Below are 24,706 nucleotides of genomic sequence, written 5' to 3'. Positions count from 1 at the left end.
CTTTTTCACGATGAGGACTGATATATTTCAAATTAACATCCCCAAGGCATAAAGACCATGAAGACTATCTTTTGGCAGCAAGGGGACAGTACATAGCCAACATAAATTAATGTAAAATTAAATTACCATAAATTATACATCAGGAGGAGGCCTCCGTTGGTCAGGGCTGACAATGGCCGTTGTATCTTAGCTGTCTCAATATACAAACCAGGACAATACAACACAGAGAGCAAGCTGTTGCCCATACAGCAGGCTCCCCCTCTCCATGCATCTGATGAACCCAAAGGAACGGCAGAGACTGATACAGTTTGACACCAGCAGTATTGCAGGCGTTGCCAGTCAGCATTGAACTCAGTGTAGGACTGCCTTAGGAACTCCAGCTCAGGTTTTTTTTCCTCGGGGTTTACTCCCAAAGCCGTCCCCATGAGTGGGTATAACCACAAGGTAGTGGAGGCTTGAGATCAGAGTTTTCCTTCTCCTAGATGAGCTGCCAACCACGGCTGATAAGCCCCATCTGCCCGGAGCGACTGGTTTTAGGGAACCAGTAACCCTCCTTTGCCTCTCCTGTCAGTAGAAATGGTTCCATCGGGCTTAGTAGCTAGGCCACATGTGAAGGCCAGGAGCTGGACTTGGTTGTCAGAGGCTATTTGAGATGCACGCCATTGGGAGCATTTAATAGGTACTGGGAGCTTGTCCCCGTGACCACCCCCAGCTATAACAATGTTATACATAACTTGCACAATAAAATAAACAGAACAACATTAGTTCAAGTTGAGAGAAAAAGGAGGATTGTCTGAGATGGTGTTAGCAGTCTTCAGCTGGGAAGAAGCTGTTGATCCTTGATGTGTAGGTCTTCAGGCTCCCAAACTTTCTGCCTGATGGCAGCGTTGAGAGGGTTCCTGATGTGATGATCAATGCCACCTTCCTGAGGCGTCATCTCTTGTAGATGTCCTCAACGATGGCAGGAGCTGTAGCCTGGAGTCTGCCGCTCACTGTGGCCTCTTGCGTTCCAGTGCGTTGAGATTTCCACACCAGGCCGAGTTGCAGCCAGTCTGAATGCTCTCCGTTGTGCATCGGTAGAAGCTGGTCAGAATCTCCGCTGACATGCTGAATCTCTTTGAAATTCAAAGTGAAGACACAGGCTTGTCTTCTTCATGGTTGCATCTATATGCTGGGCCCAGATAGACCCTCTGAAACGGTGACGCAAAGGGACCTTGAAACTGCTCATTCTTTCAACCGGTGACCCCTCAGTGAGGACCAGGGCATTTTCCCTCGCCTTACCATGCCTGAAGCCCACAAGCAATTTCCTAGCCTTGCTGCAGTTGAGTGCAAGGCCACATTCAGATGAATCAGAACCTCAGGCACATGTCTTGAAACTTGTTGTCTTTGTGGCAGCAGTACGATGCAATACAGAATAATGTAACTGTAAATTACAGTAAATATATATAAGTCAGACTAAATAAGTAGTGCAAAAAAACAGAAAAAAAAACTAGTGAGGTAGTGTTTGTGGGTTCAGTGTCCATTCAGAAACCCAGACGCTGTTCCCGAACCACTGAAGCAGCTGACTGTTTTCTGGATATTCAGGGAATCGAGGGACATGGTAACATAGGGGTCCCCAACCTTTTTTGTACCACGGACCGGTGTAATATTAACAATATTCTTGCGGACCGGCCGACCCGGGGGGGGGGGGGGGGCGCGGGGGAGTGTTCAAGTAGGGTTAAACTCACCTCAACATGTCTTTTACAGTTAAGGTTGCCAACTTTCTCACTCCCAAATAAGGGACAAAAGTAGCAGTCAAATCCCGGGACACTTTGCCCCAGGAAAGACTACTGTGACCATGAAGCCTTGCGCGGGCACCTGTGTGCGTATGTGTGATGTGCCGATTTTTTTCCCACAAATCGGTTTGCCTTCATCTTCCCGACTGCACTGTACATACATTATTTCTATTTTATATAGGCTGTGTATTTATCATATCATTCCTGCTTTTACTCTATGTTAGTGTTATTTTTGGTTTTATGTGTTATTTGGTATGATTTGGTAGGTTATTTTTTGGATCTGGGAATGCTCAAAAATTTTTCCCATATAAATTAATGGTAATTGCTTCTTCACTTTACGCCATTTCGGCATGAACGGTTTCATAGGAACGCCCTACCTTAGCGGGGGAAATACAGGACAAGGGTGGTCCCATATGGGACAAACCAATTTAGTCCAATATACGAGATGTCCTGGCAAATACGGGACTGTTGGCAACCCTATGTTCAAGTTCAACAGTGCGTGACAGGGAATGAGGAAAGGTGCAGCTGACTCGTATCGTTTCCTCACGGCCTGGTAGCACATGCTTTGGTAATGGGTTGGCCACGATCTTATTGAATGATGTAGAAGCCTGGGGACTGAAGAGTCTGTTTCCGATGAGAATTGATGGACGATTGGGACATGTGCTTTCCCAACACCTTCCACACAATGATCCGTGAACAGGGCGATTAATCATCCCCACGTGATCCTCACTCTGCTCCTCACTCATCTCGGATCCTGCGAATACTGCTGATGCGCACGTTAGATCTGCCCCTCCAGTCACCATGGGCAACTGGTTACCTTTGACCTCTGAAACCCGGTAATGCTGCTGCATTGCTTGGAGGGAGTTGAATATTGTGTTGAGGGGACAGAGGTGCCCAGGGTCCTGAACACTGGAGCCCAGATGTGTAGAGCAGCAGACGTGGAGGTGGGTGGGTGGTCGCTGAGTCTGTGAAGCCTGACCAGGGACATGTGTGTTACAGTGAAAACTATCTGGTGCGGTGGAGCAGAACAGGAGTGCCAAAGGAGATCGAGCGGCTCAACAAACTGGAGGCACTTTTCACTGTAAGTTTCACCAATTGACCGTCGAACAGTTGGGACACTTGTAGTGGGAAAGAGGATTAGACGTGGTTTGGGGGTCGGTCAGGGCTTGAGGGGATCGATCGGGGTTTGGGGAATTGTTGGCACTTGGGGTGTAGAGATCTGTTGGAGTTTGGTTGGGGTGTGAGGAATAGTTGTGTTTTGAGAACCGTTCAGGGTTTGAGAGCTGGTGATGGGTTGGGTTTCTGGTACTGGGATCAGTGTGGTGTGTTTAGACCTGGCCTCAAAACCATAGAGGAGGGAAGAGAACAAATTTCCAGATATACTCCCCCCATACATTAAATCCCAGCTCACTCCTGGTTTCTGACAGCAGAGATCAGTGGGTCACAGTCGGAAAGTGGATCAGGGACGGAAAGATAACCCTGTCTCCTCCCGCTCTTGTTCCCCTTTCCTCATGGAAGCACCTTCCAGGGTAGCATGGTGGGGAGCATGCGAGGAGATACCCCTGGTGGGGAGAAGAGCAGTCTCCCCGCTATTTCCCACCCTTGGTCTCCTCCCCCAAACATTTCCCACCCCTGGTCCCCTCTCCCAGACGTTTCCCACCCCCCAGTCCCCTCTCCCAGACGTTTCCCAGCCCCGGTCCCAGACGTTTCCCACCCCTGGTCCCCTCTCCCAGACGTTTCCCACCCCTGGTCCCCTCTCCCAGACGTTTCCCACCCTTGGTCTCCTCTCCCAGACGTTTCCCACCCCCCAGTCCCCTCTCCCAGACGTTTTCCATTCCTGGTCTTCTCTCCCAGACGTTTCCCACCCTCGGTCTCCTCTCCCAGACATTCCCCCCCCCCCCCTGGTCTCCTCTACCCGCTCCCAGACATTTCTCACCCCTGGTCTCCTCTCCCAGACATTTCTCACCCTTGGTCTCCTCTCCCAGACGGTTCCCACCCCTGGTCTCCTCTACCCTCTCCCAGACATTTCCCACCCCTGGTCCCCTCTCCCAGACGTTTCCCACTCCTGGTCCCCTCTCCCAGACGTTTCCCACACCCGGTCCCCTCTCCCAGACATTTCCCACCCCGGTCTTCTCTCCCAGACGTTTCCCACCCCGGTCTTCTCTCCCAGACATTTCCCACCCCGGTCTTCTCTCCCAGACGTTTCCCACCCCGGTCTTCTCTCCCAGACGTTTCCCACCCCGGTCTTCTCTCCCAGACATTTCCCACCCCGGTCTTCTCTCCTTCCCGCAGGACCTCAGCAGCAGCGACCTGATCCGACTGAAGATCAGCCTGGTGTGTCAGATCGTCCGAGTCGGACACATGGAACTGAAAGAGGGCAAAAAGCACACGTGCGGTCTCCGCCGACCCTTCGGGGTGGCAGGTAGGTACCCCGGCGGCCGGTGGGGTATGGGGGGGGGCCAAACATCAGTGGTGGGGGGAGGGTGAGGACGAGTTTGGGACATGGATGACCCAGTCTCAAAGACTGTGTGAGATGTTGTACCTCCCCCCCACCCCCCGGAAGCTGAATTTGGTGAGATGTTGCGGGGCTATGCTCTGCCTTTTGGAACAAGGCTCAGTTCCTCTGGCTTTTTCAGTGACTCACTTGGTAATGTGCTGACTGCCTGGTCTCCTGGGTAATGTTCTGCCTGCAGTGGAACCTTTCCCAGTATTAGTCAACGTCTCTGGAAGGGGAGAGATTGAGGAGGAACGATGGTGTTTCACAGTCCAAGAAGGAATTCCAACCGGGAATGAAGGCTGAGCTAGAAAGGAGAAAAAAGAAACACTCGAATTCCTGAGCACTTTGTGTAAGGTGGGGCTTGTTGCAGTACATGGGCCATTCCCCCGGAGGCTGGATGTTCCAGGGCTGGGTATCTAAAGGATTAGCGATGGGCCACAGGGAACCAACGAGGAGGGGTGGGAACTTCAATAACACTGCGGATCTTTGACATCCACCCAAGGGGAGCAGCTGACAGCCAGCAGCCCCACCCTGCAGGGTCGCTGCAGAGGAAGACAGCCGAGGTTGTGTGAAGGCCTGGGGCTGGCATTGAACCCGTGACCTGATCGATCCGACGCCGGCCTACGAATCAAAAAATCTGCCCCACTTCGCCGTTCTACTCTGACATTCCCCCTCCTCCCCCGCTGCTGCAGCAAGTCCCAAAGGCAGTGTAAATCATCACCACATCTGGATCACAGCTGGATAATGCGATGTTTGTGCGCACAGGCCTGTGCGCCTTTGACCCTGGTGGGACCGCGGTTGTTCAGGCTCTTTTGGGGGGTGTAGGAGATGCTCTGAGGGTGTCACAGCAGGCATTTTATCCCTTCTGTTTACTCAGTGTGACAGCTGTCATCGTGAAGGACGGGACGGGGTGACACAGAGCCACACACAGTGACAGCCGGAGGCGCTCCGTGGGTCACACCGAAACGGTGGGGGGGTGGGGAATGGACCGCCAACATTTCAGAACAAGGCCTTCATCCGCACTGGGTGATAGAGGAGACCAGCTTACTGCCCATTTCCCGCCGGTATTTAGGGCAGCATTGAAGGTTCTTTAAGGTTGTTTCATTACTGTTTGCATAACAGTTTTGTTTTACCAGTCAGGGGTATTAGCCGTGAGCTGAACCCCCAATCCTGGATAACCAGTGGACCACTCTTAGTCTGGCCTCTACCCTTTGACCTGTTTGGCATGGGTGACCCTACCACAAGCCAAAGCGTAAAGCCCTGACCCTAGCCTCCATAGGCCTCTGGGTCTGTGAGGCACAGAAGCCTCCAAACCCTACAACAAAGCTGAAGTCCTCTTGGAGGAGATAGAGGGGAGAGAGCCGGAATACAGAGATGAGGGGAAGGGGTGGAGCACGAACCTGCAGGTGATGGGTGGATCCAGGTGAGGGGGTGATAGGTAAATGGAGGAGGGGAGATTGAGAATAGTGACTGAGGCTGGGAGGTGATGGGTGGATCCAGGTGAGGGAGGGGTGATAGGTAAATGGAGGAGGGGAGATTGGGAATAGTGACTGAGGCTGCGAGGTGATGGGTGGATCTGGGTGAGGGGGTGATAGGTAAATGGAGGAGGGGAGATTGGGAACAGTGACTGGGGCTGGCAGGTGATGAGTGGATCCGGGTGAAGGGGTGATAGGCAGTTGGAAGAGGGGAGAATGGGAATAGTGACTGAGGCTGGGAGGTGATGGGTGGATACAGGTGAGGGGGTGATAGGTAGATGGAGGAGGAGAGATGGGGAACAGTGACAGAAGCTGGGAGGTGATGGGTGGATCTGGGTGAGGGGGTGATAGGTAGATGGAGGAGGGAGAATGGGAATAGTGACTGAGGCTGGCAGGTGATGGGTGGATCCAGGTGAGTGGGTGATAGGTAAATGGAGGAGGGGAGAATGGGAATAGTGACTGAGGCTGCGAGGTGATGGGTGGATCCGGGTGAGGGGGTGATAGGTAGATGGAGGACGGGTGTGGGAATAGTGACTGAGGCTGGCAGGTGATGGGTGGATCTGGGTGAGGGAGTGATAGGTAAATGGAGGAGGGGAGATTGGGAATAGCGACTGAGGCGAGGTGATGGGTGGATCCGGGTGAGGGGGTTATAGGTACATGGAGGACGGGTGTGGGAATAGTGACTGAGGCTGGCAGGTGATGGGTGGATCTGGGTGAGGGAGTGATAGGTAAATGGAGGAGGGGAGATTGGGAATAGCGACTGAGGCGAGGTGATGGGTGGATCCGGGTGAGGGGGTTATAGGTACATGGAGGAGGGGAGATTGAGAATAGTGACTGAGGCTGGGAGGTGATGGGTGGATCCAGGTGAGGGAGGGGTGATAGGTAAATGGAGGAGAGGTGTGGGAATAGTGACTGAGGCTGCGAGGTGATGGGTGGATCTGGGTGAGGGGGTGATAGGTAAATGGAGGAGGGGAGATTGGGAACAGTGACTGGGGCTGGCAGATGATGAGTGGATCCGGGTGAGGGGGTGATAGGCAGATGGAGGAGGGAGAATGGGAATAGTGACTGAGGCTGCGAGGTGATGGGTGGATCTGGGTGAGGGGGTGATAGGTAAATAGAGGAGGGTGTGGGAATAGTGACTGAGGCTGCGAGGTGATGGGTGGATCCGGGTGAGGGGGTGATAGGTAGATGGAGGAGGGGAGAATGGGAATAGTGACTGAGGCTGCGAGGTGATGGGTGGATCTGGGTGAGGGGGTGATAGATAAATGGAGGAAGGGAGATTGGGAATAGTGACTGAGGCTGCGAGGTGATGGGTGGATGTGGGTGAGGGGGTGGTAGGTAAATGGAGGAAGGGAGATTGGGAATAGTGACTGAGACTGCGAGGTGATGGGTGGATCCGGGTGAGGGGGTGATAGGTAAATGGAGGAGGGGAGAATGGGAATAGTGACTGAGGCTGGGAGGTGATGGGTGGATCCGGGTGAGGGGGTGATAGGTAGATGGAGGAGGGGTGTGGGAATAGTGACTGAGGCTGCGAGGTGATGGGTGGATCCAGGTGAGGGGGTGATAGGTAAATGGAGGAGAAGAGATTGGGAACAGTGACAGAAGCTGGGAGGTGATGGGTGGATCCGGGTGAAGAGGTGATAGGTAAATGGAGGAGGGGAGATTGGGAATAGTGACTGAGGCTGCGAGGTGATGGGTGGATCTGGGTGAGGGGGTGATAGGTAAATGGAGGAGGGGAGATTGGGAATAGTGACTGAGGCTGCGAGGTGATGGGTGGATCTGGGTGAGGGGGTGATAGGTAAATGGAGGAGGGGTGTGGGAATAGAGACTGAGGCTGCGAGGTGATGGGTGGATCCGGGTGAGGGGGTGATAGGTAAATGGAGGAGGGGAGATTGGGAATAGTGACTGAGGCTGCGAGGTGATGGGTGGATCCGGGTGAGGGGGTTATAGGTAGATGGAGGAGGGGAGATTGAGAATAGTGACTGAGGCTGCGAGGTGATGGGTGGATCCAGGTGAGGGGGTGATAGGTAGATGGAGGAGAAGAGATTGGGAACAGTGACAGAAGCTGGGAGGTGATGGGTGGATCCGGGTGAAGGGGTGATAGGTAAATGGAGGAGGGGAGATTGGGAATAGTGACTGAGGCTGCGAGGTGATGGGTGGATCCGGGTGAGGGGGTTATAGGTAGATGGAGGAAGGGAGATTGAGAATAGTGACTGAGGCTGGGAGGTGATGGGTGGATCCAGGTGAGGGAGGGGTGATAGGTAAATGGAGGAGAGGTGTGGGAATAGTGACTGAGGCTGCGAGGTGATGGGTGGATCTGGGTGAGGGGGTGATAGGTAAATGGAGGAGGAGAGATTGGGAATAGTGACTGAGGCTGCGAGGTGATGGGTGGATGTGGGTGAGGGGGTGATAGGTAAATGGAGGAGGGGAGAATGGGAATAGTGACTGAGGCTGCGAGGTGATGAGTGGATGCGGGTGAGGGGGTGATAGGTAAATGGAGGAGGGGAGAATGGGAATAGTGACTGAGGCTGCGAGGTGATGGGTGGATCCAGGTGAGGGGGTGATAGGTAAATGGAGGAGGGGAGATTGGGAATAGTGACTGAGGCTGCGAGGTGATGGGTGGATCTGGGTGAGGGGGTGATAGGTAAATGGAGGAGGGGTGTGGGAATAGAGACTGAGGCTGCGAGGTGATGGGTGGATCCGGGTGAGGGGGTGATAGGTAAATGGAGGAGGGGAGATTGGGAATAGTGACTGAGGCTGCGAGGTGATGGGTGGATCCGGGTGAGGGGGTTATAGGTAGATGGAGGAGGGGAGATTGAGAATAGTGACTGAGGCTGGGAGGTGATGGGTGGATCCAGGTGAGGGAGGGGTGATAGGTAAATGGAGGAGAGGTGTGGGAATAGTGACTGAGGCTGCGAGGTGATGGGTGGATCTGGGTGAGGGGGTGATAGGTAAATGGAGGAGGGGAGATTGAGAATAGTGACTGAGGCTGCGAGGTGATGGGTGGATGTGGGTGAGGGGGTGGTAGGTAAATGGAGGAAGGGAGATTGGGAATAGTGACTGAGACTGCGAGGTGATGAGTGGATGCGGGTGAGGGGGTGATAGGTAAATGGAGGAGGGGTGTGGGAATAGAGACTGAGGCTGCGAGGTGATGGATGGATTCGGGTGAGGGGGTGATAGGTAAATGGAGGAGGGGAGATTGGGAATAGTGACTGAGGCTGGCAGGTGTTGGGTGGATCCGGGTGAGGGGGTGATAGGTAAATGGAGGAGGGGAGAGTGGGAATAGTGATTGAGGCTGGGAGGTGATGGGTGGATCCGGGTGAGGGGGTGATAGGTAAATGGAGGAGGGGAGAGTGGGAATAGTGACTGAGGCTGGGAGGTGATGGGTGGATCCAGGTGAGGGGGTGATAGGTAGATGGAGGAGGAGAGATTGGGAACAGTGACAGAAGCTGGGAAGTGATGTGTGGATCTGGGTGAGGGGGTGATAGGTAGATGGAGGAGGGGAGAATGGGAATAGTGACTGAGGCTGCGAGGTGATTGGTGGATCTGGGTGAGGGGGTGATGGGTAGATGGAGGAGGGGTGTGAGAATATTGACTGAGGCTGCGAGGTGATGGGTGGATCCGGGTGAGGGGGTGATAGGTAAATGGAGGAGGGGAGAATGGGAATAGTGACTGAGGCTGGGAGGTGATGGGTGGATCCGGGTGAGGGGGTGATAGGTAGATGGAGGAGGGGTGTGGGAATAGTGACTGAGGATGCGAGGTGATGGGTGGATCTGGGTGAGGGGATGATAGGTAAATGGAGGAGGGGTGTGGGAATAGAGATTGAGGCTGCGAGGTGATGGGTGGATCCGGGTGAGGGGGTGATAGGTAAATGGAGGAGGGGAGAATGGGAATAGTGACTGAGGCTGGGAGGTGATGGGTGGATCCGGGTGAGGGGGTGATAGGTAGATGGAGGAGGGGTGTGGGAATAGTGACTGAGGCTGCGAGGTGATGGGTGGATCCGGGTGAGGGGGTGATAGGTAAATGGAGGAGGGGAGATTGGGAATAGTGACTGAGGCTGGCAGGTGATGGGTGGATCCGGGTGAGGGGGTGATAGGTAAATGGAGGAAGGGGGAGTGGGAATAGTGACTGAGGCTGCGAGGTGATGGGTGGGTCTGGGTGAGGGGGTGATAGGTAAATGGAGGAGGGGAGATTGGGAACAGTGACTCGGGCTGGCAGGTGATGAGTGGATCCGGGTGAGGGGGTGATAGGCAGATGGAGGAGGGGAGAATGGGAATAGTGACTGAGGCTGGGAGGTGATGGACGGATCCAGGTGAGGGGGTGATAGGTAGATGGAGGAGGGGTGTGAGAATAGTGACTGAGGCTGCGACGTGATGGGTGGATCCGGGTGAGGGGGTGATAGGTAAATGGAGAAGGGGAGAATGGGAATAGTGACTGAGGCTGGGAGGTGATGGGTGGATCCGTGTGAGGGGGTGATAGGTAGATGGAGGAGGGTTGTGGGAATAGTGACTGAGGCTGCGAGGTTATGGGTGGATCCGGGTGAGGGGGTGATAGGTAAATGGAGGAGGGGAGAATGGGAATAGTGACTGAGGCTGCGAGGTGATGGGTGGATCTGGGTGAGGGGGTGATAGGTAAATGGAGGAGGGGAGATTGGGAATATTGACTGAGGCTGCGAGGTGATGGGTGGATCCGGGTGAGGGGGTGATAGGTAGATGGAGGAGGGGAGATTGGGAATAGTGACTGAGGCTGCGAGGTGATGGGTGGATCCGGGTGAGGGGGTGATAGGTAGATGGAGGAGGGGAGATTGGGAATAGTGACTGAGGCTGCGAGGTTATGGGTGGATCCGGGTGAGGGGGTGATAGGTAGATGGAGGAGGGGTGTGAGAATAGTGACTGAGGCTGCGACGTGATGGGTGGATCCGGGTGAGGGCGTGATAGGTAAATGGAGGAGGGGAGAATGGGAATAGTGACTGAGGCTGCGAGGTGATGGGTGGATCCGGGTGAGGGGGTGATAGGTAGATGGAGGAGGGGAGATTGGGAATAGTGACTGAGGCTGCGAGGTTATGGGTGGATCCGGGTGAGGGGGTGATAGGTAGATGGAGGAGGGGTGTGAGAATAGTGACTGAGGCTGCGACGTGATGGGTGGATCCGGGTGAGGGGGTGATAGGTAAATGGAGGAGGGGAGAATGGGAATAGTGACTGAGGCTGGGAGGTGATGGGTGGATCCGTGTGAGGGGGTGATAGGTAGATGGAGGAGGCTTGTGGGAATAGTGACTGAGGCTGCGAGGTTATGGGTGGATCTGTGTGAGGGGGTGATAGGTAGATGGAGGAGGGGAGATTGGGAATAGTGACTGAGGCTGCGAGGTTATGGGTGGATCCGGGTGAGGGGGTGATAGGTAAATGGAGGAGGGGAGAATGGGAATAGTGACTGAGGCTGTGAGGTGATGGGTGGATCTGGGTGAGGGGGTGATAGGTAAATGGAGGAGGGGAGATTGGGAATAGTGACTGAGGCTGCGAGGTGATGGGTGGATCTGGGTGAGGGGGTGATAGGTAAATGGAGGAGGGGAGATTGGGAATATTGACTGAGGCTGCGAGGTGATGGGTGGATCCGGGTGAGGGGGTGATAGGTAAATGGAGGAGGGGAGATTGGGAATAGTGACTGAGGCTGTGAGGTGATGGGTGGATCCGTGTGAGGGGGTGATAGGCAGATGGAGGAGGGGAGAATGGGAATAGTGACTGAGGCTGCGAGGTTATGGGTGGATCCGGGTGAGGGGGTGATAGGTAAATGGAGGAAGGGAGATTGGGAATAGTGACTGAGACTGCGAGGTGATGGGTGGATCCGGGTGAGGGGGTGATAGGTAAATGGAGGAGGGGAGAATGGGAATAGTGACTGAGGCTGGGAGGTGATGGGTGGATCCGGGTGAGGGGGTGATAGGTAGATGGAGGAGGGGTGTGGGAATAGTGACTGAGGCTGCGAGGTGATGGGTGGATCCAGGTGAGGGGGTGATAGGTAAATGGAGGAGAAGAGATTGGGAACAGTGACAGAAGCTGGGAGGTGATGGGTGGATCCGGGTGAAGAGGTGATAGGTAAATGGAGGAGGGGAGATTGGGAATAGTGACTGAGGCTGCGAGGTGATGGGTGGATCTGGGTGAGGGGGTGATAGGTAAATGGAGGAGGGGAGATTGGGAATAGTGACTGAGGCTGCGAGGTGATGGGTGGATCTGGGTGAGGGGGTGATAGGTAAATGGAGGAGGGGTGTGGGAATAGAGACTGAGGCTGCGAGGTGATGGGTGGATCCGGGTGAGGGGGTGATAGGTAAATGGAGGAGGGGAGATTGGGAATAGTGACTGAGGCTGCGAGGTGATGGGTGGATCCGGGTGAGGGGGTTATAGGTAGATGGAGGAGGGGAGATTGAGAATAGTGACTGAGGCTGCGAGGTGATGGGTGGATCCAGGTGAGGGGGTGATAGGTAGATGGAGGAGAAGAGATTGGGAACAGTGACAGAAGCTGGGAGGTGATGGGTGGATCCGGGTGAAGGGGTGATAGGTAAATGGAGGAGGGGAGATTGGGAATAGTGACTGAGGCTGCGAGGTGATGGGTGGATCCGGGTGAGGGGGTTATAGGTAGATGGAGGAAGGGAGATTGAGAATAGTGACTGAGGCTGGGAGGTGATGGGTGGATCCAGGTGAGGGAGGGGTGATAGGTAAATGGAGGAGAGGTGTGGGAATAGTGACTGAGGCTGCGAGGTGATGGGTGGATCTGGGTGAGGGGGTGATAGGTAAATGGAGGAGGAGAGATTGGGAATAGTGACTGAGGCTGCGAGGTGATGGGTGGATGTGGGTGAGGGGGTGATAGGTAAATGGAGGAGGGGAGAATGGGAATAGTGACTGAGGCTGCGAGGTGATGAGTGGATGCGGGTGAGGGGGTGATAGGTAAATGGAGGAGGGGAGAATGGGAATAGTGACTGAGGCTGCGAGGTGATGGGTGGATCCAGGTGAGGGGGTGATAGGTAAATGGAGGAGGGGAGATTGGGAATAGTGACTGAGGCTGCGAGGTGATGGGTGGATCTGGGTGAGGGGGTGATAGGTAAATGGAGGAGGGGTGTGGGAATAGAGACTGAGGCTGCGAGGTGATGGGTGGATCCGGGTGAGGGGGTTATAGGTAGATGGAGGAGGGGAGATTGAGAATAGTGACTGAGGCTGGGAGGTGATGGGTGGATCCAGGTGAGGGAGGGGTGATAGGTAAATGGAGGAGAGGTGTGGGAATAGTGACTGAGGCTGCGAGGTGATGGGTGGATCTGGGTGAGGGGGTGATAGGTAAATGGAGGAGGGGAGATTGAGAATAGTGACTGAGGCTGCGAGGTGATGGGTGGATGTGGGTGAGGGGGTGGTAGGTAAATGGAGGAAGGGAGATTGGGAATAGTGACTGAGACTGCGAGGTGATGAGTGGATGCGGGTGAGGGGGTGATAGGTAAATGGAGGAGGGGTGTGGGAATAGAGACTGAGGCTGCGAGGTGATGGATGGATTCGGGTGAGGGGGTGATAGGTAAATGGAGGAGGGGAGATTGGGAATAGTGACTGAGGCTGGCAGGTGTTGGGTGGATCCGGGTGAGGGGGTGATAGGTAAATGGAGGAGGGGAGAGTGGGAATAGTGATTGAGGCTGGGAGGTGATGGGTGGATCCGGGTGAGGGGGTGATAGGTAAATGGAGGAGGGGAGAGTGGGAATAGTGACTGAGGCTGGGAGGTGATGGGTGGATCCAGGTGAGGGGGTGATAGGTAGATGGAGGAGGAGAGATTGGGAACAGTGACAGAAGCTGGGAAGTGATGTGTGGATCTGGGTGAGGGGGTGATAGGTAGATGGAGGAGGGGAGAATGGGAATAGTGACTGAGGCTGCGAGGTGATTGGTGGATCTGGGTGAGGGGGTGATGGGTAGATGGAGGAGGGGTGTGAGAATATTGACTGAGGCTGCGAGGTGATGGGTGGATCCGGGTGAGGGGGTGATAGGTAAATGGAGGAGGGGAGAATGGGAATAGTGACTGAGGCTGGGAGGTGATGGGTGGATCCGGGTGAGGGGGTGATAGGTAGATGGAGGAGGGGTGTGGGAATAGTGACTGAGGATGCGAGGTGATGGGTGGATCTGGGTGAGGGGATGATAGGTAAATGGAGGAGGGGTGTGGGAATAGAGATTGAGGCTGCGAGGTGATGGGTGGATCCGGGTGAGGGGGTGATAGGTAAATGGAGGAGGGGAGAATGGGAATAGTGACTGAGGCTGGGAGGTGATGGGTGGATCCGGGTGAGGGGGTGATAGGTAGATGGAGGAGGGGTGTGGGAATAGTGACTGAGGCTGCGAGGTGATGGGTGGATCCGGGTGAGGGGGTGATAGGTAAATGGAGGAGGGGAGATTGGGAATAGTGACTGAGGCTGGCAGGTGATGGGTGGATCCGGGTGAGGGGGTGATAGGTAAATGGAGGAAGGGGGAGTGGGAATAGTGACTGAGGCTGCGAGGTGATGGGTGGGTCTGGGTGAGGGGGTGATAGGTAAATGGAGGAGGGGAGATTGGGAACAGTGACTCGGGCTGGCAGGTGATGAGTGGATCCGGGTGAGGGGGTGATAGGCAGATGGAGGAGGGGAGAATGGGAATAGTGACTGAGGCTGGGAGGTGATGGACGGATCCAGGTGAGGGGGTGATAGGTAGATGGAGGAGGGGTGTGAGAATAGTGACTGAGGCTGCGACGTGATGGGTGGATCCGGGTGAGGGGGTGATAGGTAAATGGAGAAGGGGAGAATGGGAATAGTGACTGAGGCTGGGAGGTGATGGGTGGATCCGTGTGAGGGGGTGATAGGTAGATGGAGGAGGGTTGTGGGAATAGTGACTGAGGCTGCGAGGTTATGGGTGGATCCGGGTGAGGGGGTGATAGGTAAATGGAGGAGGGGAGAATGGGAATAGTGACTGAGGCTGCGAGGTGATGGGTGGATCTGGGTGAGGGGGTGATAGGTAAATGGAGGAGGGGAGATTGGGAATATTGACTGAGGCTGCGAGGTGATGGGTGGATCCGGGTGAGGGGGTGATAGGTAGATGGAGGAGGGGAGATTGGGAATAGTGACTGAGGCTGCGAGGTGATGGGTGGATCCGGGTGAGGGGGTGATAGGTAGATGGAGGAGGGGAGATTGGGAATAGTGACTGAGGCTGCGAGGTTATGGGTGGATCCGGGTGAGGGGGTGATAGGTAGATGGAGGAGGGGTGTGAGAATAGTGACTGAGGCTGCGACGTGATGGGTGGATCCGGGTGAGGGCGTGATAGGTAAATGGAGGAGGGGAGAATGGGAATAGTGACTGAGGCTGCGAGGTGATGGGTGGATCCGGGTGAGGGGGTGATAGGTAGATGGAGGAGGGGAGATTGGGAATAGTGACTGAGGCTGCGAGGTTATGGGTGGATCCGGGTGAGGGGGTGATAGGTAGATGGAGGAGGGGTGTGAGAATAGTGACTGAGGCTGCGACGTGATGGGTGGATCCGGGTGAGGGGGTGATAGGTAAATGGAGGAGGGGAGAATGGGAATAGTGACTGAGGCTGGGAGGTGATGGGTGGATCCGTGTGAGGGGGTGATAGGTAGATGGAGGAGGCTTGTGGGAATAGTGACTGAGGCTGCGAGGTTATGGGTGGATCTGTGTGAGGGGGTGATAGGTAGATGGAGGAGGGGAGATTGGGAATAGTGACTGAGGCTGCGAGGTTATGGGTGGATCCGGGTGAGGGGGTGATAGGTAAATGGAGGAGGGGAGAATGGGAATAGTGACTGAGGCTGTGAGGTGATGGGTGGATCTGGGTGAGGGGGTGATAGGTAAATGGAGGAGGGGAGATTGGGAATAGTGACTGAGGCTGCGAGGTGATGGGTGGATCTGGGTGAGGGGGTGATAGGTAAATGGAGGAGGGGAGATTGGGAATATTGACTGAGGCTGCGAGGTGATGGGTGGATCCGGGTGAGGGGGTGATAGGTAAATGGAGGAGGGGAGATTGGGAATAGTGACTGAGGCTGTGAGGTGATGGGTGGATCCGTGTGAGGGGGTGATAGGCAGATGGAGGAGGGGAGAATGGGAATAGTGACTGAGGCTGCGAGGTTATGGGTGGATCCGGGTGAGGGGGTGATAGGTAGATGGAGGAGGGGTGTGAGAATAGTGACTGAGGCTGCCACGTGATGGGTGGATCCAGGTGAGGGGGTGATAGGTAAATGGAGGAGGGGAGAATGGGAATAGTGACTGAGGCTGCGAGGTGATGGGTGGATCCGGGTGAGGGGGTTATAGGTAGATGGAGGAAGGGAGATTGAGAATAGTGACTGAGGCTGGGAGGTGATGGGTGGATCCAGGTGAGGGAGGGGTGATAGGTAAATGGAGGAGAGGTGTGGGAATAGTGACTGAGGCTGCGAGGTGATGGGTGGATCTGGGTGAGGGGGTGATAGGTAAATGGAGGAGGAGAGATTGGGAATAGTGACTGAGGCTGCGAGGTGATGGGTGGATGTGGGTGAGGGGGTGGTAGGTAAATGGAGGAAGGGAGATTGGGAATAGTGACTGAGACTGCGAGGTGATGAGTGGATGCGGGTGAGGGGGTGATAGGTAAATGGAGGAGGGGAGAATGGGAATAGTGACTGAGGCTGCGAGGTGATGGGTGGATCCAGGTGAGGGGGTGATAGGTAAATGGAGGAGGGGAGATTGGGAATAGTGACTGAGGCTGCGAGGTGATGGGTGGATCTGGGTGAGGGGGTGATAGGTAAATGGAGGAGGGGTGTGGGAATAGAGACTGAGGCTGCGAGGTGATGGGTGGATCCGGGTGAGGGGGTGATAGGTAAATGGAGGAGGGGAGATTGGGAATAGTGACTGAGTCTGCGAGGTGATGGGTGGATCCGGGTGAGGGGGTTATAGGTAGATGGAGGAGGGGAGATTGAGAATAGTGACTGAGGCTGGGAGGTGATGGGTGGATCCAGGTGAGGGAGGGGTGATAGGTAAATGGAGGAGAGGTGTGGGAATAGTGACTGAGGCTGCGAGGTGATGGGTGGATCTGGGTGAGGGGGTGATAGGTAAATGGAGGAGGGGAGATTGAGAATAGTGACTGAGGCTGCGAGGTGATGGGTGGATGTGGGTGAGGGGGTGGTAGGTAAATGGAGGACGGGAGATTGGGAATAGTGACTGAGACTGCGAGGTGATGAGTGGATGCGGGTGAGGGGGTGATAGGTAAATGGAGGAGGGGAGATTGGGAATAGTGACTGAGGCTGGCAGGTGATGGGTGGATCCGGGTGAGGGGGTGATAGGTAAATGGAGGAAGGGGGAGTGGGAATAGTGACTGAGGCTGCGAGGTGATGGGTGGGTCTGGGTGAGGGGGTGATAGGTAAATGGAGGAGGGGAGATTGGGAACAGTGACTCGGGCTGGCAGGTGATGAGTGGATCCGGGTGAGGGGGTGATAGGCAGATGGAGGAGGGGAGAATGGGAATAGTGACTGAGGCTGGGAGGTGATGGACGGATCCAGGTGAGGGGGTGATAGGTAGATGGAGGAGGGGTGTGAGAATAGTGACTGAGGCTGCGACGTGATGGGTGGATCCGGGTGAGGGGGTGATAGGTAAATGGAGAAGGGGAGAATGGGAATAGTGACTGAGGCTGGGAGGTGATGGGTGGATCCGTGTGAGGGGGTGATAGGTAGATGGAGGAGGGTTGTGGGAATAGTGACTGAGGCTGCGAGGTTATGGGTGGATCCGGGTGAGGGGGTGATAGGTAAATGGAGGAGGGGAGAATGGGAATAGTGACTGAGGCTGCGAGGTGATGGGTGGATCTGGGTGAGGGGGTGATAGGTAAATGGAGGAGGGGAGATTGGGAATATTGACTGAGGCTGCGAGGTGATGGGTGGATCCGGGTGAGGGGGTGATAGGTAGATGGAGGAGGGGAGATTGGGAATAGTGACTGAGGCTGCGAGGTGATGGGTGGATCCGGGTGAGGGGGTGATAGGTAGATGGAGGAGGGGAGATTGGGAATAGTGACTGAGGCTGCGAGGTTATGGGTGGATCCGGGTGAGGGGGTGATAGGTAGATGGAGGAGGGGTGTGAGAATAGTGACTGAGGCTGCGACGTGATGGGTGGATCCGGGTGAGGGCGTGATAGGTAAATGGAGGAGGGGAGAATGGGAATAGTGACTGAGGCTGCGAGGTGATGGGTGGATCCGGGTGAGGGGGTGATAGGTAGATGGAGGAGGGGAGATTGGGAATAGTGACTGAGGCTGCGAGGTTATGGGTGGATCCGGGTGAGGGGGTGATAGGTAGATGGAGGAGGGGTGTGAGAATAGTGACTGAGGCTGCGACGTGATGGGTGGATCCGGGTGAGGGGGTGATAGGTAAATGGAGGAGGGGAGAATGGGAATAGTGACTGAGGCTGGGAGGTGATGGGTGGATCCGTGTGAGGGGGTGATAGGTAGATGGAGGAGGCTTGTGGGAATAGTGACTGAGGCTGCGAGGTTATGGGTGGATCTGTGTGAGGGGGTGATAGGTAGATGGAGGAGGGGAGATTGGGAATAGTGACTGAGGCTGCGAGGTTATGGGTGGATCCGGGTGAGGGGGTGATAGGTAAATGGAGGAGGGGAGAATGGGAATAGTGACTGAGGCTGTGAGGTGATGGGTGGATCTGGGTGAGGGGGTGATAGGTAAATGGAGGAGGGGAGATTGGGAATAGTGACTGAGGCTGCGAGGTGATGGGTGGATCTGGGTGAGGGGGTGATAGGTAAATGGAGGAGGGGAGATTGGGAATATTGACTGAGGCTGCGAGGTGATGGGTGGATCCGGGTGAGGGGGTGATAGGTAAATGGAGGAGGGGAGATTGGGAATAGTGACTGAGGCTGTGAGGTGATGGGTGGATCCGTGTGAGGGGGTGATAGGCAGATGGAGGAGGGGAGAATGGGAATAGTGACTGAGGCTGCGAGGTTATGGGTGGATCCGGGTGAGGGGGTGATAGGTAGATGGAGGAGGGGTGTGAGAATAGTGACTGAGGCTGCCACGTGATGGGTGGATCCAGGTGAGGGGGTGATAGGTAAATGGAGGAGGGGAGAATGGGAATAGTGACTGAGGCTGCGAGGTGATGGGTGGATCCGGGTGAGGGGGTTATAGGTAGATGGAGGAAGGGAGATTGAGAATAGTGACTGAGGCTGGGAGGTGATGGGTGGATCCAGGTGAGGGAGGGGTGATAGGTAAATGGAGGAGAGGTGTGGGAATAGTGACTGAGGCTGCGAGGTGATGGGTGGATCTGGGTGAGGGGGTGATAGGTAAATGGAGGAGGAGAGATTGGGAATAGTGACTGAGGCTGCGAGGTGATGGGTGGATGTGGGTGAGGGGGTGGTAGGTAAATGGAGGAAGGGAGATTGGGAATAGTGACTGAGACTGCGAGGTGATGAGTGGATGCGGGTGAGGGGGTGATAGGTAAATGGAGGAGGGGAGAATGGGAATAGTGACTGAGGCTGCGAGGTGATGGGTGGATCCAGGTGAGGGGGTGATAGGTAAATGGAGGAGGGGAGATTGGGAATAGTGACTGAGGCTGCGAGGTGATGGGTGGATCTGGGTGAGGGGGTGATAGGTAAATGGAGGAGGGGTGTGGGAATAGAGACTGAGGCTGCGAGGTGATGGGTGGATCCGGGTGAGGGGGTGATAGGTAAATGGAGGAGGGGAGATTGGGAATAGTGACTGAGTCTGCGAGGTGATGGGTGGATCCGGGTGAGGGGGTTATAGGTAGATGGAGGAGGGGAGATTGAGAATAGTGACTGAGGCTGTGAGGTGATGGGTGGATCCAGGTGAGGGAGGGGTGATAGGTAAATGGAGGAGAGGTGTGGGAATAGTGACTGAGGCTGCGAGGTGATGGGTGGATCTGGGTGAGGGGGTGATAGGTAAATGGAGGAGGGGAGATTGAGAATAGTGACTGAGGCTGCGAGGTGATGGGTGGATGTGGGTGAGGGGGTGGTAGGTAAATGGAGGACGGGAGATTGGGAATAGTGACTGAGACTGCGAGGTGATGAGTGGATGCGGGTGAGGGGGTGATAGGTAAATGGAGGAGGGGTGTGGGAATAGAGACTGAGGCTGCGAGGTGATGGATGGATTCGGGTGAGGGGGTGATAGGTAAATGGAGGAGGGGAGATTGGGAATAGTGACTGAGGCTGGCAGGTGTTGGGTGGATCCGGGTGAGGGGGTGATAGGTAAATGGAGGAGGGGAGAGTGGGAATAGTGATTGAGGCTGGGAGGTGATGGGTGGATCCGGGTGAGGGGGTGATAGGTAAATGGAGGAGGGGAGAGTGGGAATAGTGACTGAGGCTGGGAGGTGATGGGTGGATCCAGGTGAGGGGGTGATAGGTAGATGGAGGAGGAGAGATTGGGAACAGTGACAGAAGCTGGGAAGTGATGTGTGGATCTGGGTGAGGGGGTGATAGGTAGATGGAGGAGGGGAGAATGGGAATAGTGACTGAGGCTGCGAGGTGATTGGTGGATCTGGGTGAGGGGGTGATGGGTAGATGGAGGAGGGGTGTGAGAATATTGACTGAGGCTGCGAGGTGATGGGTGGATCCGGGTGAGGGGGTGATAGGTAAATGGAGGAGGGGAGAATGGGAATAGTGACTGAGGCTGGGAGGTGATGGGTGGATCCGGGTGAGGGGGTGATAGGTAGATGGAGGAGGGGTGTGGGAATAGTGACTGAGGATGCGAGGTGATGGGTGGATCTGGGTGAGGGGATGATAGGTAAATGCAGGAGGGGTGTGGGAATAGAGATTGAGGCTGCGAGGTGATGGGTGGATCCGGGTGAGGGGGTGATAGGTAAATGGAGGAGGGGAGAATGGGAATAGTGACTGAGGCTGGGAGGTGATGGGTGGATCCGGGTGAGGGGGTGATAGGTAGATGGAGGAGGGGTGTGGGAATAGTGACTGAGGCTGCGAGGTGATGGGTGGATCCGGGTGAGGGGGTGATAGGTAAATGGAGGAGGGGAGATTGGGAATAGTGACTGAGGCTGGCAGGTGATGGGTGGATCCGGGTGAGGGGGTGATAGGTAAATGGAGGAAGGGGGAGTGGGAATAGTGACTGAGGCTGCGAGGTGATGGGTGGATCTGGGTGAGGGGGTGATAGGTAAATGGAGGAGGGGAGATTGGGAACAGTGACTCGGGCTGGCAGGTGATGAGTGGATCCGGGTGAGGGGGTGATAGGCAGATGGAGGAGGGGAGAATGGGAATAGTGACTGAGGCTGGGAGGTGATGGACGGATCCAGGTGAGGGGGTGATAGGTAAATGGAGGAGGGGAGAATGGGAATAGTGACTGAGGCTGGGAGGTGATGGGTGGATCCGTGTGAGGGGGTGATAGGTAGATGGAGGAGGGTTGTGGGAATAGTGACTGAGGCTGCGAGGTTATGGGTGGATCCGGGTGAGGGGGTGATAGGTAAATGGAGGAGGGGAGAATGGGAATAGTGACTGAGGCTGCGAGGTGATGGGTGGATCTGGGTGAGGGGGTGATAGGTAAATGGAGGAGGGGAGATTGGGAATATTGACTGAGGCTGCGAGGTGATGGGTGGATCCGGGTGAGGGGGTGATAGGTAGATGGAGGAGGGGAGATTGGGAATAGTGACTGAGGCTGCGAGGTTATGGGTGGATCCGGGTGAGGGGGTGATAGGTAGATGGAGGAGGGGTGTGAGAATAGTGACTGAGGCTGCGACGTGATGGGTGGATCCGGGTGAGGGCGTGATAGGTAAATGGAGGAGGGGAGAATGGGAATAGTGACTGAGGCTGGGAGGTGATGGGTGGATCCGTGTGAGGGGGTGATAGGTAGATGGAGGAGGCTTGTGGGAATAGTGACTGAGGTTGCGAGGTTATGGGTGGATCCGTGTGAGGGGGTGATAGGTAGATGGAGGAGGGGAGATTGGGAATAGTGACTGAGGCTGCGAGGTTATGGGTGGATCCGGGTGAGGGGGTGATAGGTAAATGGAGGAGGGGAGAATGGGAATAGTGACTGAGGCTGGGAGGTGATGGGTGGATCCGTGTGAGGGGGTGATAGGTAGATGGAGGAGGGTTGTGGGAATAGTGACTGAGGCTGCGAGGTTATGGGTGGATCCGGGTGAGGGGGTGATAGGTAAATGGAGGAGGGGAGAATGGGAATAGTGACTGAGGCTGCGAGGTGATGGGTGGATCTGGGTGAGGGGGTGATAGGTAAATGGAGGAGGGGAGATTGGGAATATTGACTGAGGCTGCGAGGTGATGGGTGGATCCGGGTGAGGGGGTGATAGGTAGATGGAGGAGGGGAGATTGGGAATAGTGACTGAGGCTGCGAGGTTATGGGTGGATCCGGGTGAGGGGGTGATAGGTAGATGGAGGAGGGGTGTGAGAATAGTGACTGAGGCTGCGACGTGATGGGTGGATCCGGGTGAGGGGGTGATAGGTAAATGGAGGAGGGGAGAATGGGAATAGTGACTGAGGCTGCGAGGTTATGGGTGGATCCGTGTGAGGGGGTGATAGGTAGATGGAGGAGGGGAGATTGGGAATAGTGACTGAGGCTGCGAGGTTATGGGTGGATCCGGGTGAGGGGGTGATAGGTAAATGGAGGAGGGGAGAATGGGAATAGTGACTGAGGCTGCGAGGTGATGGGTGGATCTGGGTGAGGGGGTGATAGGTAAATGGAGGAGGGGAGATTGGGAATAGTGACTGAGGCTGCGAGGTGATGGGTGGATCTGGGTGAGGGGGTGATAGGTAAATGGAGGAGGGGAGATTGGGAATATTGACTGAGGCTGCGAGGTGATGGGTGGATCCGGGTGAGGGGGTGATAGGTAAATGGAGGAGGGGAGATTGGGAATAGTGACTGAGGCTGCGAGGTGATGGGTGGATCCGTGTGAGGGGGTGATAGGCAGATGGAGGAGGGGAGAATGGGAATAGTGACTGAGGCTGCGAGGTTATGGGTGGATCCGGGTGAGGGGGTGATAGGTAGATGGAGGAGGGGTGTGAGAATAGTGACTGAGGCTGCGACGTGATGGGTGGATCCAGGTGAGGGGGTGATAGGTAAATGGAGGAGGGGAGAATGGGAATAGTGACTGAGGCTGCGAGGTGATGGGTGGATCCGGGTGAGGGGGTGATAGGTAGATGGAGGAGGGTTGTGGGAATAGTGACTGAGGCTGCGAGGTTATGGGTGGATCCGGGTGAGGGGGTGATAGGTAAATGGAGGAGGGGAGAATGGGAATAGTGACTGAGGCTGCGAGGTGATGGGTGGATCCGGGTGAGGGGGTGATAGGTAAATGGAGGAGGGGAGATTGGGAATATTGACTGAGGCTGCGAGGTGATGGGTGGATCCGGGTGAGGGGGTGATAGGTAGATGGAGGAGGGGAGATTGGGAATAGTGACTGAGGCTGCGAGGTGATGGGTGGCGACAGGCTAATGTGGTAGTTATGCTGTTACAGCACCAGTGATCAGAGTTCATTTTCTGCCACTGTCTATAAGGAGTTTGTCCTCGCCATGACTATGTGTGTTTCCCCCAGGTTCTCCACATTCCATAGACGGACAGGTCAGTTAGCGGTGGGCATGCTGTGTTGGTGCTCGAAGTGTGGTGACACTTACACCCTGACCCCTCAGATTGTGTTGGTGAATCATACAAACAACATGTTTTACTGGAGTCTCGACGTACAGATTCAGATCTCAGAGTTATATATCACGTGTACAGTGAAATGCGTATTTGCCTTATTCAAAGATCAAAGTAAATTTATTATCAAAGTACATATATGTCACCACATATAATCCTGAGATTCATTTTCTTGTGGGCATACTCAATAAATCCATAATAATATCAATGAAAGACTGCATCAACTTCAGCATTCAACCTTTGTCTTGTCTGGAAGACCACAAACTGAGCAGATACAGAAAGAAATAATAATATATAAAATCAGAATCGGGGTTATTATCACTGGCATGTGATGTGAAATTTGTTAACTTAGCAGCAATAGTTCAATGCAATACCTAACCTAGCAGAGAGAGAGAGAAAATAATTAAATAAATTACACTATGCATATATTGAATAGATTAAAAAACATGCAAAAAAAACACAAACACAAAATAATCTGCAAATGCTGTTGTCGAAGGAATACTGTATATTAAAAAAAACGAGGTAGTGTCCAAGGGTTCAATGTCCATTTAGGAATCGGATGGCAGAGGGGAAGGAGCTGTTCCTGAATCGCTGAGTGTGTGCCTTCAGGCTTCTGTACCTCCCACCTGACGGTAACAGTGAGAAAAGGGCATGCCCTGGGTGCTGGAGGTCCTTAATAATGGATGCTGCTTTCCTGAGACACTGCTCCCTGAAGATGTCCTGGGTACTTTGTAGGCTAATACCCAAGATGGAGCTGACTAGATTTACAACCATCTGCAGCTTCTTTCAGTCTTGTGCAGTAGCCCCTCCATACCAGACAGTGATGCAGCCTGTCAGAATGCTCTCCATGGTGCATCTACAGAAGTGTTTGAGTGTATTTTTTGGCATACCAAATCTCAACTCCTAATAAAGTATAGCTGCTGTCTTGCCTTCTTTATAACTGCATCAATATGTTGGGACCAGGTTAGATCCTCAGAGATCTTGACACCCAGGAACTTGAAGCTGCTCACTCTCTCCACTTCTGATCTCTCTATGAGGATTGGTATGTGTTCCTTCGTCTTACCCTTCCTGAAGTCCATAATTGGCTCTTTTTTCTTACTGATGTTGCCAGGTTGTTGCTGCGGCACCACTCCGCTACTTGGCATATCTCACTCCTGTACACCCTCTCGTCACCACCTGAGATTCTACCAACAATGGTTGTATCATCAGCAAATTTATAGATGGTATTTGAGCTGTGCCTAGCCACACAGTCATGGGTATAGAGAGAGTAGAGCAGTGGGCTAAGCACACACCCTTGAGGTGCACCAGTTTTGATCATCAGTGAGGAGGAGGTGTTATCAGCAATC

At 54.6% G+C, this 24,706-nt stretch overlaps 1 protein-coding gene across 3 annotated transcripts in view; it reads left to right on the top strand.

Annotated features, from left to right (window-relative positions):
• The window catches only part of dock5 (dedicator of cytokinesis 5), a 222,736-nt gene that overhangs the window by 84,440 nt on the left and 113,590 nt on the right, over positions 1-24,706 (top strand). For all 3 annotated transcript variants that reach the window (XM_072266712.1, XM_072266714.1, XM_072266713.1), the window contains 2 exons: positions 2,775-2,856; positions 4,068-4,197. In XM_072266712.1, the coding sequence (XP_072122813.1) occupies positions 2,775-2,856; positions 4,068-4,197 (212 nt within the window). The remainder of the gene's footprint in view (positions 1-2,774; positions 2,857-4,067; positions 4,198-24,706) is intronic.

This window comes from Mobula birostris, chromosome 8 (assembly GCF_030028105.1).
Source record: "Mobula birostris isolate sMobBir1 chromosome 8, sMobBir1.hap1, whole genome shotgun sequence".
In the NCBI taxonomy this organism is placed as follows: domain Eukaryota; kingdom Metazoa; phylum Chordata; class Chondrichthyes; order Myliobatiformes; family Myliobatidae; genus Mobula; species Mobula birostris.
This window is presented reverse-complemented; position numbering and strand designations above follow the sequence as displayed.